We start from the raw sequence: 18,600 nt of genomic DNA on the forward strand, positions 1-18,600 counted from the left end.
TATCATTCCAATAGAAAAGCAATCAAAATTAAAGACATCAATTTAAAACCTGTCTAGAAGTTGTGACCCAGAAATAATTTCATTTCCTAATGAAAAATAAGAAACACAGTAATAAAAGGATGTTTAAAAAACTATAATATCAATAATCTGATTTTCTTAGTTGAATAACACACGTGTGTTCTCAAAAAATTCAGTGTAGTTGCACATCTCTTTTACCATATTACAAATTTATCTTCATTCTAAGTTCTGTAGTCTGATCTGTCCTTTATAATTTATCATGGGAATAAATGAATCACTAAGCAAAAGGTCACTATGCACATTTAATTATCAAAAGTGGAATACATACATAGGAAACAATGTTCCAAAGCAAGCCGTGAAGTACATCAAACAATATTCAAAGTCATTAAAATGTTTTTATCGTGATCAAAAAATACATTGCTACCAAAATAGTATGTAATCTTAATTCAACACCAGTTGATAGTCACCTCATTCAAATCCTACTTAATATCTGATTATTGCTGTCTTTTTTTATTTTACCAGACTCTATCTACAACTATGTTTCTTTGCCCTTTCTGATCTCAAATGTTTTAATTGTGCAGAGTTCAAAGGGGATCTGGTTGTTGTGGTAGGCGAAAAATAAATTAGGCTGTGAATTCTAAGAGGCAGCTCATAATAAGAGAGGGTGGCTGAATAGCCAAAAAAGAATTTTCAAACTCTCAAGCACAAGCCTGCTACAGCTATAGCTGGTACCCAGTTACCAGTTGCTGTAGGGGCCAGTTGCAAATTTTGGTAACACCCAGACTACACAAAACCAACACACCTGGAAGCCACCAATTAGTAAAGCAACATGAAACAGAGACAGAAGTTAAAGAGATCACACACACACAGACAATTTAGATTGGGGAAACTAGAGCACTTAGAGGCCCAGAAAGGCGGTGGTGATCATCCCAGGAAAAATAAGGAGGATCCTGGAAAGCCCAGGGAGAGATCTGTAGAGACAAATCCCAGGGAACAGCCAGGGATCTAGGCTTGTAACAGCCCACACAGGTATCTGTGAGCAGCTGCATAGCAGGAACCAATATATTTTCTGCTTGATCTTCCTGGACCAGCAGTGAGCTCTCTGCTGGGGACAGGAGTTGAGACCTATCAAGGTTGTATTGGGGGGTGGGCAGGGAAACAAGCAAGTGTGTGGAAATGAGAGCAAATGCTCTAACCTTGCTGGTTCTTAAATAAATCCCAGTATCCAAATCCATCCACTATGGGTTGTCAGTTTACTCTGTCTTGACAATGACTGAAAATTGCATCTGAGAGTCCATCGAATGCCAAGAGGGCCTTACTGGGACCCCTCCAGTGGAAACATCCATGTGTGTGTGCTGCACTGTAACACTGATAACTGATACAGTCAGGGTCTACTTGAGCCATCAGGGTCCTTACCTCTCCCCAGAGGGGAAAAAACAAATTAAAAACAAACAAACAACAAAACCAAACACAAAACAAATTAAATAAAACAAACAAACACACACAAAACAAACCACAAAACAAACAAAGAAAAAACACCACAACAAAATCCCACATCTTTCTCTTTTGTCAATTACAGGCACTATCAGTGAAGGTATTGTATCCACTCCATAAAAAAAGAAAATGCTTTTCTTTAAAGACCAATAGGAAGCATAGAGTCTTACTTTAATTAGCAGGATTGTTTCTATACCCCTCACATCAATCAAACAATTGGCAACCACTGCGTGATCTATTTCCAGTGCTGTGAGAACCGATGGAAATTCTGGATGAAAAACTCCTCTGAAAAAAAGAAAAAACACCATTCATAAAGCACTCACTAGCATCTTTAAAAAAAATTTGTTATTAGTTGAAAAGAACTATTTATAATAATATGAACCACGAAGACTAAGCAATAAAATTCAAAACATATCTCACCTGTGTCTAACATCATAAATTTCATTCTGAAATTTATTTACAATTATTTGAGGTCTGTGTCCATGCGGATAATACTCTGCCATCAGTTTTTGAAGAGTTCTCTCATCACTATGATTATCACAGCAAAATGCCTGAACTAGGCTCTTTAAACAAGATTCAACAGCCAAGGTCAGTTCTGCATCCTTTGGATGAATGAAAGCACCTAAATAAACATAAGAGACAACACTTCAGAAGCCGTGTTCCATAACAAAACACGCATTAGTGCATTTTTACCATTCAAGGGTTTTACTTTATTATGTTATGGGTTTAGTTGTTTTTAAAGAGTCTAAAATAAACTTTTCTTACATGAAGAAAAAAAAAAATAAAGAAGTTAACTAAAACAAAAGAGAACTCCACAACAGACAAGCTACCCTGAGAACACAGACACATAATTTCTCTTCCTATAGATACAACTATACATATTCAGGGGCCTACATTTTCTTCCAAGATCTTTGAGAAGTTACTGCTAACTTCCACTAAGGTGTCAATTTTATGGCAGCTCAGCAGGAGTATATCAAGGCAAAAATTCTTTATCTACAATTTAATGCTTGAAGGGTGAAGGCAGAGAAACAACTACGCTGCAAGTTAAACAGACATGAAGATTTCCATTATATCGCTTGTCTTCAGTAGCAGGTGTGTTTCCATGTTCTCATGCTGAAGCCATTACTCCCATTCACAAGCTGAAAATAGGATTCACTGTCAGAGCTGGTCAAAAATCAAATGAAACCAAACTTTCCCAGAAAATCTCAGTTGGTTCTGTCTGAATTGCTCCACACAGAGCATCTCAAGTTTGACAAAGCTCACAAGTCAGGCACCGGACATTTGGAACAAAGTCTGTCTGGGAGCTGGACAGTACTGTCATCCCCAAGGAACAAGGAGCCAAAGCACAGGCATCTGCTGTTTAGAGGGGGTGGAGGAGTCAGAGGGGTGCAATGAAAGTTTACCATTGTGACTACATAAAATACCTTAACAAAAACAGCTGGAAAATGAGGAAAAACAGTAGGTGTAACTAGTTAGCATGATAAAAAGGACAGAAGCAAAAGATAACCTACCAGGATAAAACCTTTAGCCCAGGAAGTACAGAAGAAAGATATTTAATGTATCTGAAGTTCCTTAAAGAATAAATAGTTCTTCTAAAAGACCACTGTTTATATTAGCAGCCATGCAATTAATCCCATGAGGAAACACCATCTCTTTCAGCAGTCATTCTTACCTAAAGGTCCAACAGGTTTGTGTTTAAAGCGCCCTTGTCTATAGGCTGTTTCAACTGCTTCAAGAAACGCTGGTACATGTGGTCCAAACCTTTTCAAGGTATTTGTTTTACTATCTTTCAGCTCTCTCAGATGTTTCTGCTTGGCATCCAGTGCTTGTTTCACCTCAAAGTCTTCTCTCCTAAGAGAACAGAATTTTTTTCAGTAGCAACAGCTTATGAAGCCTTAATTTGATTAAAATAAAGTCTCATTTTTCAAGTACAAATAGTATAGTGCATCAAGACCTCAATACTTCAATGTACAGCCAGCTACACACATGCCAAAATATTTTTATAGTTTCAAGAAACATGAGACAAAAAAGCAAGCAGGAAAATTACTACTTTGCAACTGTTTTACAAGACACTTTATTTCTAACAATTTATAATAAATTTTATTTCTAATCCATTTCATTGTCTTCTACAAAGCTCTTGAACAGAACACAAAGTAACTGCAGATTACAATAACTGATAAAATATATTTCAACTAATACATCAAGTGCAATAAGCAACCATTTTCAAATCTCTTAAGACAATAAATGACAACATCACCATAATCCTGTCTGGTAATCATTGTTCAAGTTCAGGTTTCCAAATCAAAGCCAAAGAGTGCTTTGTTTTTCTGCCTCAGGTATGGGCTAAATCGGTATTTTAACCACTTGCTTCAAAGTCTCTATAAATTTGCCTTTAATTATAGATATAATAATTACCCCTAAGTGTTATCTATTTCCTTATATTGTTTTACATATCTTGTGACATCATATCAGGATGTACTAGTATATTAAATAACATGAAAAATTTAAATCATAATCTGCCCATAGAATGATAAGAGAATAAGGGGCACATCGGGGGAGGAAGAGCATTAAACTGACAGTATGGATTTATATCAGGCTTTAAGTTACAGAATCACAGAATGTTAGGGACTGGAAGGGACCTTGAAAGCTCATCCAGTCCAATCCCCCTGCCAAAGCAGGAACACCCAGATGAGGTTACACAGGAAGGTGTCCGTGCGGGATTTGAATGTCTGCAGAGTGGGAGACTCCACAACCTCCCTGGGCAGCCTGTTCCAGTGTCTGTCACCCTCACTGAGAAGAAGTTTCTTCTCAAATTTAAGTGGAACCTCTTGTGTTCCAGTTTGTACCCATTACCCCTTGTCCTATCATTGGTTGTCACCGAAAAGAGCCTGGCTCCATCCTCATGACACTCACTCTTTACATATCTGTAAACATTAATGAGGTCACCCCTCAGTCTCCTCCATGCTAAAGAGACCCAGCTCCCTCAGCCTTTCCTCATAACGGAGATGCTCCACTCCCTTAATCATCTTTGTTGCTCTACGCTGGACTCTCGCCAGCAGTTCCCTGTCTTTCTTGAACTGAGGAGTTAGTAACACCTTTCACCTTTAATAACAAAACAGTTTTCTTAATTTTCCAAAAGTTTCTAAACTAAGTCATGTTGCACCAAAGACAAAAGTTTAACACGATAAAATAGGACAAACAAAACAAAACAAAACTGCAGCCTAACACCTGAGAGAATACAGGTACATAAAGGACCTCTTGTAACTTGAAAGTAAAACAGTTATATTCAAAACGTGTAACTTACCTAAGTCTTGTATGTTCTTCCTTACACTTACATATAGCTTGCTGAAACTGATCCACCTGTTGACCAATCATTATTTCTTCATTATGGAATGCCTTTAACTGTTCCCTTAAGTGTGCAATTTTCCTTTGTCTTTCCAACTTTTCAGGCTCTGAAACCTGATTTGCACTAGAAAAGATCATATGTCAGTATTTTAAAACCACACTGATGATTTATAAGTGACACCAACTTTTTTTTATTACCTGTATCATGCAAAAGATTTATGCATTAGAAAGTTATATCTAAGATTCTGTGCAATTACTAGATCTGCAAAGCACAGATACCACGGTATTTATCTTTTTATTTGTAATCACACATAACTGTCTTGTTTTGCAACATGATGGAAGCTTGAAAATGTATATTATCACCAACAAGATAGAAAAGCTTTTTTTCTACCCAGTTACCTCATCACCTTCTAGTAAAAATCTAAGTATGCAAAGCAGGATCAGAAATATTTAAATATTTAAGTGGAGCCTGCTAAAGTTTAAATCAGTACTTCTTGTTACTGCAGATTTTCTCATTCATCAGAAGAGCTCACTCTATGCACACCTATACCTTAATAAACATATGCTATAATAATTATATCTGTATTTACCTTCTTTTCAGTTCTTCAATTCGTTTACGTAGCTGTTCATCATCTTTTCCCAGACGTTTTAACTCAGTTTGGGAACGATTATAAAGTACCTATGAAGGAAATACGATACAGTAGTTTAATAAATAGAAACAAGAAAAATTTCAAAAAGACCTACAGTTTTGAGGAAATAAACAGTAAATTGAATCAAAACAGACAACCATCATTTGAATTTCAAGAATGTGAAAAAGCAATAGCACAGTTAATATGAATCATACTTATTTTTACCTAAGCTTAACACTGCTTAGCACCTGTGCAAAGATTAAAGCCCCATGGCCCCCAAACAGAAATTACTTGCAAGTCAGGCAAGAAATAGCACCTATTTTAACAGAACTATGGATTCTAGAAGCCTAGACACAGATGGAGAAGTATATTTGGGTAAAGCATGGACAATATTAGCGCTTTAAGCTGGTATGAACGTTGAAAGTTCTTTTTGCCTACCTCAGCTTCATTGACTGCTTTTCTTCTTGCCTGCACATCAGCCTTTGAAGAAACCCACTGAGGATGCAGGGCTTGTGCTTCTTCATTTATTGTTATTAACTTGTCTTGTATTGCTTTGTACTTTTCTTCTGCTTCCTTCACTTTTGCCTTCGGTGCAAAAAGAGAATGATACACAAAGGGTAATTAAGCAAAACTTTCTTCAAAACCTCTTAATGCTGTAGAAGAAATATCTCTCAAAAGAATCTGATGTGTCATTTAGGTTTTTTGCTAAAAAAAACATAAAGGAAGTCATTGCCACTAAGGATAGGCCAAGATGAAAATTACTAAAGGAACACACTCAGGAAACCAATGGACTACCAAATCTGTCAAGTAAACAGCAACCTTCTTTTCTATCTCATGGTTTACTCAAACACAGGACTCTTAATACAATAACACCAAGTAACATGATATGGAAAGAAGCTAAACCAGTATCTGGACAATGTTCCTTCAATACTACATAGACATGTTCAGCCATAAAGTAAAAATGCCTCAATTGTAAAATAAATAGATTTTTTTAAAAAAAAAAAAAAAAAAACATTGTCATGGTTTAATCCCAGACAGCAACTAAGTACCACACAGCCGCTTGCTCACCCCTCCCCAGTGGTGGGATGGGGGAGAGAATCAGAAGGGTAAAAGTGAGAGAACTTGTGGGCTGAGATAAAGACAATTTAATAAGTGAAGCAAAGGCTACACACGCAAGCAAAGCAAAACAAGGGATTCATTCACTGCTTCCCATCGGCAGGCAGGTGTTCAGCCATCGTCAGAACAGCAGGGCTCCATCACGTGTAACATTTACTTGAGAAGCCAAATGCCATAACTCTGAATGCCCCTGCTTCCTCCTTCTTCCTCCAGCTTTTATACTGATCATGACGTCATATGATATGGAATATCTGTTTGGCCAGTTGGGGTCAGCTGTCCTGGCTGCATCCCCTTCCAGTTTCCCATACACCTGGCATGGTGTGAGAAGCTGAAAAGTCCTTGACATATAAAACACCACTGTATTGTCAACATTACTCTCATTCTAAATCCAAAACACAGCACTACACCAGCTACCAGAAGAAAATTAACTCCATCTCAGCTGAAACAAGAACATCATAAATAAAAAAAAAAAAAAAAGAAAAATTTGTGCCAATTCAGAAACTTTGGAAAAGGTGTTTTAATAGACTGAAAACTTCAAAATAATGATGCCTAGTGTTTCACTGCAAGAGATACATTTCATATGTGTATCTGAATGCTTCTTTCTTGCTACCTACTTAGTCTTGAGTACCATCTAGAGAGTCTGTTAAATTTCCAGATGTCTCCTGAAATCAGATACTGATCTTTCTACAGGCAATGATACCCAAGAAAACCTACATGACAGATCTCTGAAAGATGCTTCGATGTTACAGAAGTAGATATCAAGTAAGTACTCTCAAAAATAAAACAATTTCAAATGCTGCTCACTGGTATTTGCAATGCTAGTAATTTCAAATTCCCAATCAAAAAATAATCCTTACCTCAAACAAAAGTATCAGCATGAAAACCACACACACTTACCCCTACTAAACAACACAAAACAAAATGTCCTGATATTATTGTCCAATTAAATGTGGAATGCAAATGTCACTGCTAAGTTTTAGGTGGCTAAAAGATATACAAATGGAAATGTTCTTAGCCATTTGTGAAAAACTAAAACAGCCAGCTTCCATAGCTTACAAGCTAAAGGACAATCATAGTTCAAATATTATTTTTATTCTTGAGTCAAGGAGCCAAAACTAGAGTGACATGCAGTCTAAACCATATATATACCTGGCACTCTTCTAGCTTCTGAATAAACTTCTCTGTATTTTCTTCTTCAGCTCTGATGCCTTCTTTGATGGGCTGTATTTCTTTTTCCATCTCACTCACCTAAACAGAAGCATCTATTATCATTTTTCAGAATGTCTGCAGCAGATTGGGAATAATTTGAAGTACGTTTCATAATAAGGAAACATATTTTAATAAGACATTTACCACTGCCCATGCCATTTTATGTTTCAAATCTTCAAGATGATTTCGCAACTCATTCACAAACCCAAAGCTTTTGTAACGTTCCTTTTTTTCAAAATAAAGCTGCTTAAGTTCTTGAAGACGCTTAAAAAAAAAGAGAGAGGTTCAATCATGAATGTAAAAATTGTGATATAATATGAAATCTTAGTAAGATTTTTTAATGTAAAGTTACTGAGACCTAATCAAATCAAAACTGTGTTTTAACTCTTATAGCTATTTCAGTGCTCAGAACTGTACTAATAATTACTTTAACTTTTACATACCTCTACTCCTTGTTCTATCTGATTACACGTATTCTCTTTAGTTTTCATAATAGATGAATAATCTTCTTTCATTTGTTCCAGCTGAGTTGCCTTCATAAAAAACTAAAAAGGAATAAAAAGATGCAGATGTCAGATTCAGCAGCTTATCTAAGCCAACTTTAATTATCACAAAAAGACCACTCATCCCAGTCTCTACGCGTGCTGAATCATACCTAAAGTAAAATAACTGGTGGGGTATTTCTGAATAATGAACTCAGCAGTGTCCTATTCTTTTTTTAATTTAGCGATGTCTTTAGAGAAAAGAAATTAAAAAAAAAGGTTTTGTAAGTGTATGACTGCTATAATAATGTTTCAGCTGGTATCTGCATAGTGCCAAGGCCTTTTGTTTCGCACCCTGCCCTCTCTGTCAGGGTGTGCAAGAGGTTTGGAGGGGCTACAACCAGGCAGACAACCCCAAATAATCAAAGGGATATTCCATCACAGAACACATTGTTGCTGTAGTTTAACCCCAGCTGGCAACTAAACACCACGCAGCTACTCACTCACTCCCCCAGTGAGATTGGGCGGAGAACTAGATGGGTAAAAGTGAGAAAACTCATGAGTTGAGATAAAAACAGTTTAGTAAAGCAAAAGCCATGAATCCAAGGAAAGCAAAACAAGGAATTTACAGAATCGACTCGGTTAGAAAAGACCTCAGAGATCATCAAGTCCAACCCTTGGTCCAACTCCAGTCCATTTACTAGATCATGGCACTAAGTGCCATGTCCAATCTCAGTTTAAAAACCTCTGGGGACGGTGAGTCCACCACCTCCCTGGGCAGGCCATTCCAATGCCTGACCACTCTCTCTGTAAAGAATTTCTTTCTAATATCTAGCTTAAATTTCCCTTGGCAGAGTTTAAGCCCATGCCCCCTTGTCCTGTTGCTGACTGCCTGGGAGAAGAGACCAATCCCCATCCGGCTATAACTTCCCTTCAGGTAGTTATAGAGAGGGATAAGGTCACCTCTAAGCCTCCTCTTCTCCAGACTGAACAACCCCAGCTCCCTCAGCCTCTCCCCATAGGTCTTGTGTTCAAGTCCCTTCACCAGTCTTGTTGCTCTTCTCTGGACCCGCTCCAGCACTTCAATGTCTTTCCTGAACTGAGGGGCCCAGAACGGAACACAATACTCCAGGTGTGGCCTCACCAATGCAGAGGACAGGGGAAGGATCACTTCCCTTGTCCTGCTGACCATGCTATTTTTGATCCAGGACAGGATACCATTGGCTTTCTTGGCCACCTGGGCACACTGTTGGCTCATGTTGAGCCTCCTGTCAATTAGTACCCCCAGGTCCCTTTCCGCCCAGCCTGTAGTGCTGCAGGGGATTGTTGTGGCCAAAGTGCAGGACCCAGCACTTGGCCTTGTTAACTTCATCCCATTGGAATCAGCCCATTTTTCCACTCTATCCAAATCTCTCTGCAGAGCCCTCCTACTTTCCAGCATGTCAACACTCCCTCCCAACTTTGTGTCATCAGCAAATTTGCTGAATTCATTCACTACTTCCCATCAGCAGGCAAGTGTTCAGCCATCTCCAGGAAAGCTGGGCTCCATCACACATAACGGTTGCTTGGGAACACAAAAGCCATCACTCCAAATATCACTCCCTTCCTCCTCCTTACCCTACCTTTTTATTGCTGAGCATGACATTGCATGATATAGAATATCCCTTTGGACAGTTGGGGTCAGCTGTCCCAGCTGTGCCTCCTCCCAGCTTCTTGTGCACCCCAAACCTACTTGCCGGCGGGATGGTGTGAGGAGCAGAAAAGGCCTTGACTCTGTGTAAGCGCTGCTCAGTAATACCTAAAACATCCCTGTTTTCAGCACAAATTCAAAACATAGCCCCATACCAGCCACTATGAAGAAAATTAACTCTACTCCAGCCAAAACCAGCAGAGTCACGCTCAGCAATAAAGAGGGAGAGGAGAAGGTTTAGGGGGCTTAGACATCTTTTCTGCAGGAACCAGCTGGGCATTGGTCTACCCAGGGGAAGAGGCAAGTGATTGCCTTCACATCTCCTGTTGTGTCTTGCCTTCTTTCTATTTACAGATTTTCCCTCATTTTTAAAATAATTTCTATCTCGATCCACAAATTTTCCTGCTTTTACTCTTCCTTTCCTCTTCTCCCATTCAAAGTGCAGGGAAGGGAAGTAAACGAGTGGTTGTGTAGTGCTTAGTTGCTTACCTGAATTAACCCACAACAGGTCACTGAAATTCAGAATTCTGACTTTTCTTTTCCTCCAAATGTCACCTCTAAAGATTTGAAATCAGTATTTTAATGTTTAATCAAAATGTTCAATGATTTTTCTTACCTTGTACTTGTCGCCTTCATTTTTAGACTGCAAAAAGTGCTTACTCATTTCTTGGGTCAGAACAGACACAGGATTATCTACCTGTAAAATAAATTATTTTCATTTTAATTAAAAAAGTTCCCAGGTAACTGCATATCCATGAAAGTTAGTAAACCATCTCACTGTTCCATGTCCAGTAATTTTGTAATAAGCTGAGAGAAGCAGATCCAGAAATTAAGGTTTCTACTCCTTTTTTAAAGTACAAAAAGCCCACAACAAACAAATGAAAAATTTTTAAAAATTCAACTCCATCAAGTACAAACTGGAAACACAACAAGGACAACGAAGAAACTGTTTCCAGGAGAATTACTGACCTCTAGAAAGACAGTGCCTATTTTTTTCTATTTATTTAACAAGATCAGCATTAGGAATTTTGTCCAATGCTGTTTAATATCTCATAATTTAATTGATCAAAGTATTGCATTAAATGCAATTAATTGCCCTATATATTCTTATGGAAGTTTCCACAAAATAAAATCAATCCATATTAACATAAGTTTCTATCATTTGAAAGGGTGAATATGTTGAATATTTTAAACTTCATGTGCACTACCCTTCCTTAATTACTTAAGCAGTAAAAACTTTCACCACCAAATTTCTGCAACAGCAGAGGTGGACTTCTCTCATTTAATGAAAATGGAACATTGCTTTTTATTTGAAGGATCATAACATCACATGCTGATGTCTTAAACTGCACAGAATTTGAACACACTAATAATTACCTGTATATTAAAGTGATCCAGTATTCCTACGAGTTCCTCTTTCTTTGAAGAAATTAAGGTCCCTAATGGTGAAAAAGGGAAGGAAAAATACCAGTAGGTCCAAATTAAAGAGACATACAATGTCCTAGACTTTTGTTCAACCTAGTGGTTCTTAGTAAATGTAAAAAAATGAGATTTGTATTTTTGTAACACAAATTTAGTTCTAAACAAGAAACACTGGTTGGCTGGGTTTTTTAATCTTTCCAATATATTTACACTTGTAGAGAAAGACATCTAATTACAGTTCCTCCTTGCCTCATAAACCCTCTGTGACAGAATTTACGTGAATCAGCAAATTCCACAAAAACTACAAAAGACTGAAAACTACGTTCAGCTTCATCACACTAGAAGATTTTCATAAAGACAAATAGTGTATGACTTTACACCATACAGATCCTGTCACAATTGCTTCTGACATGCTAAAATATTCTTAATCTAAGGTAAACACAAAAAAAGGACATCATCCTTGAATGATGAATGAAATGAGAAACATTATCTTTTAGTAATATGAAGGCATTTAAAGCAACAAAAATATTTAAAGAGCTAAGAGTGAGAGCAAAACAAACTACCACCAACCAGATTTGCTTTTCAGTCTATAACTTCTGCTTCCATCCAGGTTAATGTGCTGACTCACAATAATAGAGTCACCATACACTTCTGGTTTAAATGCATCTCTACCTTGGTTTCGCAGTGTTATGGAAATATCTGCAGAACTAGAAAATAAAAGTAATTAAAAAAAGACAACTAGAATTAGTTCCAAATCTAAAAAAAAATAAAAAATCAGAACAGTCTAATTTTCCACAAAGTGTCATGTCTTGTACAAGTCACAGAGAGTTGTGGTAAACAGAGTTAAATCCAGCTGGCAGCTGGTCATGAGTGCTGTTCCCCAGGGCTCAGGATTGGGGCCAGTTCTGTTTAACCTCTTTATTGATGATCTAGATGAGGGGATAGAGTGCACCCTCAGTAAACTGAGTGAGAGTGTTGATCTGCTGGAGGGTAGGAAGGTTACACAGAGGGATCGGCACCAGATGGATCGTTGGGCTGAGGCCAGTTGCATGAGGTTCAACAAGGCCAAGTGCCGGGTCCTGAACTTGAGTCACAACAACCCCAAGCAGGGCTACAGGCCAGGGGAAAAGTTGGAAAGCTGCCTGGCAGAAAGGGATCTTGGGGTGCTGACTGACAGGTGGCTGAACATGAGCCAGCAGTGTGTCCAGGTGGCCAAAAGGGCCAACAGCATCCTGGCTTGTATCAGGAATAGTGTGGCCAGTAGGACTAGAGAGGTGATTGTGCCACTGTACTGGGTGCTGGTGAGGCCACACCTTGAACACTGAGTTTAGTTTTGGGCCCCTCACTACAGGAAAGACATTGAGGTGCTGGGGAGAGTTCAAAGAAGGGCAGTGAAGCTGCTGAGAGGTCTGGAGCACAAGTGTGATGAGGAGCAGCTGAGGGAATTGGGGCTGTTTAGCCTGGAGAAAAGGAGGCTGAGGGGAGACCTTCTCACTGTCTACAACTACCTGTTGTAGCATGGAGGGTGTTGGTCTCTTCTCCCAAGAGCAGAAATAGCCTCAAGTTGCACCAGAGGAGGTTTAGATTGGACAGTAAGAAAACTTCTTCACCAAAAGGGTTGTGAAGCACTGCCCGGGGAGGAGGTTGAGTCACCATCGGTGGAGGTGTTTAAAAGATGTGTAGATGAGGTTCTTAGGCACACGGCTTAGTGGTGGACTTGGCAGTGTCAGATAAACAGTTGGACTCATTTATATTAAAGGTCCTTTCCAACGACCCCATTATTCTAGATTTATGTTGTGAGTCAAAACAGCGTTGGAGACACATGGCCAGAAAGGCTTCCATCTGACCTGCCTGCACCTTCTCTATGCTTCAGATAAATCATGAGCCAAAAGCAAATAGTTGTGAGAACAGATTTCCTCATCTTCCCTTCTCATCTGAGCAGCCCCATCACTAGGCTGCGGAATCAAGCTGCTTTTCGGCTGTTGTCCTATGCCCAAACTGTCTTCTGTAGAAAACAATTGCTTAGCTTCTACAGCCATCTCTAACCAAAATAACGCACAGCAGAATGCTTAAGATGTTCTAGAATAGATGAGATGTGGTTTCAATTCTGAATTTATATTTTCTGTTTCTAAAGTGAATGCTGAAACATTAAGTTATTATACATAAGGTAGGTACTGCCAACAATTTTACTCCAAATACCTCTGAAAGGAAAAGCCTGGGGCTCTGAGTTACAGCTTTAGGTAAATGTAAACTTTTAAACATCATATTCTATATTTTAATTGATTTCTCTGAACATGTTATCATCACTCTTGCAGCAGACATGAATCGACTTCCTGCAGAATAATCCACCTGTATGCCAGGGTCTCTATATTGTATATTCATTCATGTCAACAGAAAGAGAGAAAAAGAATTAACTTCATTGCTCATGGAACAATTATAACTAGGTTTCTATTTTTTTTTTCCTAACAAGCTCAGTTCTTCTGTAGGATATACAAGTACATCGTGGAAGTGATACACAAGAACCGGACAATACACAGGACGTACCACTGCATTAGCTAGCTCAGAGATAATAGTATGCTACTAGTAAACTACTGGTAAAATATCTGATGTGGTTTTTGTTTCTAGTTTTGTGTTTTGGGGTTTTTTTTGGTGTGTTTTTTTTGTTGTTGAAATATGTTCTCTTCAGTGTTATGCTTTTTATTCAAATCTGGTAGATCCAACAAAAGAACACAGAAAAACAAAGGCGAACAGAAAACTGACCAGCTAACCTGAATCACAATCACTAAACAACATGTTGAACCTTAATACTAAAAAACATTTTACTTACTTCTCTCCGTCTCGTACAAACATTTTTAATGAGGAACCTCTGTTAGTTGCAGTGGCTTTTCCACCAAGTCCAACAATAAGAGCAGTTAATACAGAACTTTTTCCACCTGTAACAGAAGCATTGAAATTTTTCTAAAAAGAAGTTCTGGCAACTCTTAAACAAAGATGTGTAGTATGAGTGACCTGGATAGACTGCTTATGTATTCGTGTACTTAAGGTCCAAATTGTGTCTTCCTTGAACAAACATATAAAATAGCAATAACTCTAGAAAGACACACACCACTTCCAAGGTTCCCCCTAAAAAAAAAAAGAGACACACAAACAGAAAACAAACAAAAAAGAAAAACAAAGAAACAAACAAACAAAAACCCCAACCAACCAAAAATCCCCAAATAAACAAAGCAATCAATCATGCTGAGCCAAACTTGTTACTTCTATTTAGCAATGAGATGTCCAATCTCAGGAGGAAAGAACCTCCCGTCCCTTACAAACATAGAGAAAACACATATACATCAGAAGAAATCAAATTCGCATTCCATTTATAATTATCTGAAAGGTTTTAAGCTCTCATTCAAAATTTATGTTTAATTTTTGAAATTCTCTCTCCAAAAGAAGGGAACTTGCATAAGTAAGGATCACTTTCTTCTATAACAGTTTCTACATGACATATACTTGGACAATTACTGTGTATCTAATAATGAACATATGACTACATTTAGCTTAAATATAAATTTACATACAATTTAGCTATGAAGATTTGTTTTCACATCATCTTTCACAAATCTCCAAATTTAAGACCTAACTTTCTCACCAGCCTTGAACTACTGGGATAGACCTGTCTGGTTCCCAAGTCCAAAAATGAATCCATCTCCATTCCTAACAGATGGCTAGCAATTATTTTTCAAATAAAAATTACATCTCCTAATGCATTAGCAAATGTGTTCTTTGACAAAGAAATAATGCGATTAATACTTACTTCCATTGTTTCCAACAACAAAATTGAGATTTGATCCAAACTGAAAAGGCCCCAACATTGAATGGCACATGAAGTTCTTCAGCTGGATACTTTCAATTATCCCAACTTCCCCTACACTCTAAAGAATTAGCAATTAAAACTGGTGGTTTGTACGCATTTTAATGAGATACAGTTTATCTATTTTAAATATAATGAGAATTCAAATGACAGTACCATATAAAACACCAATGGTTACAAGCTACAAGGACACCATGAAATGTTCCTTGCCAAAGCTGATCACTCACCCACAGTAACTTTCAGTTCTCCCCATAATTAACTTATAATTAACCCAATATAAAAGATTAAGATCATAGGTTCTATATAGTTGTCAGAGCAGCAATAAAGTGTATCATAGAAAGATTGTTACTTGATTAATACTATTTTTAAGAATTCTTAGCACAGTTTAGAACAAGGGAAATTAAATTAGATCAGGAAGAGAGAAATGAAACTGAAAGTAGGACAGTGTTTCAAACACTAGTTTTTTTTGTCCAGACATTTGAAAGTGTCAGCTATGCAAAACAAAAATGTGTTTGGTACTTATTTTCGTAAATAACTTTTTTTCTAAGTATTTTCTCTGCTTTTACTACAACCATAAACCAAATATACCATATTTGCATCAAACCAAACATGTTTCCTTTATTTTGTTATTTGACAACTACCATAGTATTCATTCTATAAAACCAAAATACTGTTATTTTATGAGCAATGGTTATAACTAGATAGCCCTAAAGAAACAAGGTAGGAATGAACTCATACAGAAGTCCAGACACTACCTCTTGTTTCTTTTGTATTGGTTCTACTGAAGCCTACATGCAAGGTACTTATTTCAATGTCAACCAAAGGCACAGAACCTTTTTATATCAAGTTTTTCTTATATCTTCTTCCCCAAAACTTTTTAAACATACCGACAGTAAAGAGAAACTACTATCAGCTGATGACTTTGAATTTTCTTCTTCATTAGACTCATCGCTGTGTTCATTTGTGTATTCTTGTCTCAGCCTTTTTTGAGATCCAGGCTTTGAAATACTTTCTTCCTTTCTCTTACCCATGAGTACTGAAAAACAAAAGTAATGAAAGATTGTAGGTTTCAGTCTTCTACATTAAAACATACCTACAGACCATAGCACAGACACACCAATTTATTTACTTTGGTAAAAGAAACTTTAAGATCAAAGCAAACATTGCAATAAACAAACACTTTTTTGGAACTGAAATCTCAGTGAATTGAAGCCTGAGCTTACTATGAAGAAGCTGTGTTAGAACAAAAGAAACAATTCTAATCAAGCTGAATTTGTTTGTCAACTAAAAACAGAATAAAACTTGATTCTGTTTTCCTTGGTATATAAGACTTTGGGATATTTGCCAAAATTGATTTCAGTTAGTAATGGAGTTGAAGATTAAGCTGTAAGAAGTACATAGCTATCATACTATGATCATCATCAGCCATGCTGGTTTGACGAAAGTGAGCTGCACAGCCAAAAATAATACATTAATTGTATGTGGTTGACAAGTGGCTAGAAAATTAACATGCAGAAGACATAAAAGTAGAAATAAAGGAAAATTTAGATTCATGGCATTGTTCCTGTGCTGTTTCTTGCACACAGCCACCCTGTTTTTGTGAGGCAGTGTAATGGGAAAACAGTAAACAAAATGCTGTAATATTGCTAATGAAGGATAACAATCCTCGATCTAGACAATATACACATATATTTGCTCTACAAACATATAAATAATTCACAGACTTCCTGAACTAACATTACTGGTCAGAAATGAAACTTGCAAAAGCAACAAGGCCTACTAAAGTCACATGAAACTAAAAAAACAGATATCAAGATCAGTCAAAACCTCACTTTTTCCATACCTGTAACCTTAGGGCATGGTTTTTATTCCCCAGAAGTACATATTACATTCTTCATACTTAGAGTCCCAAAGCACTACACAAAACATGAAAATTCATACACTTTTGCCCAAAGTAGAAGCAAGTTCATGTTTATACAAAAGCAATCTTTTTATTTGCCAGTATTTAAGCCGCTTACTGGTAACTGTCCAAAATAGGCTAAAACTGGTATCAGCTTCCTAGTTTTCTGACGTTAAAAAGTTTCTGAAATGGAGTATGTTCTCCTACTCAACCTTCTTTACCAGAATTTAACCTAGATTTCCCTTCTAGGAAAGATGGCAATGAACTTAAATGCACCTCACCACTTGAAACAAAATTCAGAGGCATTAAATGTAATTAATATTCACTGCTGTCGAAAGATCACTGCACACCATATGGCCTAAGAGTAGGCTGAGTTTATTTATTAAAAAAAAAAAAAAAAAAGGATGGTTTTCTTTCTAAATTAGATACTCTTCCATCATGCAGATCTGTATGTTTGTGTTGTTGTGGAAAAAGAGTGCTTTGTTGAGCAGCTTCTTTTACTTGTGCCAGCTTAATGTTCTGGTCAAACTTCATCCTGATTTCAACTGACGGAAGTTCAGACAGTTCATACTACCAAGTATCACCAAAAATAGCATTTATTACACAAAACACCACCACAGACTTTAAAAATTGTTATATCGTTACAAAAAGTATTTAATTTCTATTCTAGATATGCGTTGACTATTTTGTAAAATAGACCATCTGATAATTGACTCAGTTTTCTCTGACATATTATCTAAATGGTAAAGAAAAAATAATATGCATCTCCTTCTGTTAAGTGCAATGAGCAAAATTCAAAGCAAATGAAGAAACATAATGAACTTATCATCTGACGTTCTTGCAATAATTTTGTATGACTGGATTTCAGATCAAATACTGGATTATATCCATTAAGTATTTTTAGGGAATATGTCATTTCCATTTTATGTTATGTAGTTTAATGCCATACACACAGAAACCAAGGAGCAAACACACTTCATGATTCAGCTACATACTTTTTGTATGTTACTTCCAGTTTCCTACATTAACGTGTCTTTATGCTTTATATCAGGCTGAGAAAGAGTCGCTTGTATGGTCTTAGACTTTATCCATTGCCCAAACAGGAAGATACGTATTCATTTGATTTGCTGTTCCACTGACATCTTTCTCTAGAAAAAAGAAAAAATACCAGATTTAAATGTTGCTATTATTAATGTCCAACCTAACGATCAGGGCTATGAGTTCCATCATTATAACATGTGGACATTTAAGAAAAAGAGAATATTAAGAGTGGAAAACAGAACAAAATAACATAGAAGAAAACTAACTAGCATAATCTAAGCATGACGAAGTCAAAGGACCGAATAGTCTGTACCCTGGAGCTCTTGAAGAGCTGGTATTGCAAATAAAACTTAACTGGAACTGCACATAAACTTTATTGAAGTAGCCTTAGAAAT

At 37.1% G+C, this 18,600-nt stretch overlaps 1 protein-coding gene across 5 annotated transcripts in view; it reads right to left on the reverse strand.

The window, feature by feature from the left end:
- SMC6 (structural maintenance of chromosomes 6) overlaps positions 1–18,600 on the reverse strand; it is a 37,650-nt gene that overhangs the window by 16,892 nt on the left and 2,158 nt on the right. For all 5 annotated transcript variants that reach the window (XM_071807089.1, XM_065835535.2, XM_065835533.2 and 2 more), the window contains 16 exons: positions 18,160–18,312; positions 16,152–16,300; positions 15,208–15,325; positions 14,233–14,338; positions 11,976–12,112; positions 11,361–11,422; positions 10,600–10,680; positions 8,255–8,356; positions 7,956–8,075; positions 7,752–7,850; positions 5,925–6,071; positions 5,448–5,536; positions 4,817–4,981; positions 3,185–3,363; positions 1,933–2,134; positions 1,683–1,797 (listed from right to left, as the gene is read on the reverse strand). In XM_071807089.1, the coding sequence (XP_071663190.1) occupies positions 1,683–1,797; positions 1,933–2,134; positions 3,185–3,363; positions 4,817–4,981; positions 5,448–5,536; positions 5,925–6,071; positions 7,752–7,850; positions 7,956–8,075; positions 8,255–8,356; positions 10,600–10,680; positions 11,361–11,422; positions 11,976–12,112; positions 14,233–14,338; positions 15,208–15,325; positions 16,152–16,295 (1,866 nt within the window). In that variant the 5' untranslated portion in view covers positions 16,296–16,300; positions 18,160–18,312. The remainder of the gene's footprint in view (positions 1–1,682; positions 1,798–1,932; positions 2,135–3,184; positions 3,364–4,816; positions 4,982–5,447; positions 5,537–5,924; positions 6,072–7,751; positions 7,851–7,955; positions 8,076–8,254; positions 8,357–10,599; positions 10,681–11,360; positions 11,423–11,975; positions 12,113–14,232; positions 14,339–15,207; positions 15,326–16,151; positions 16,301–18,159; positions 18,313–18,600) is intronic.

Source organism: Patagioenas fasciata, chromosome 3 (assembly GCF_037038585.1).
Source record: "Patagioenas fasciata isolate bPatFas1 chromosome 3, bPatFas1.hap1, whole genome shotgun sequence".
Taxonomy (NCBI): domain Eukaryota; kingdom Metazoa; phylum Chordata; class Aves; order Columbiformes; family Columbidae; genus Patagioenas; species Patagioenas fasciata.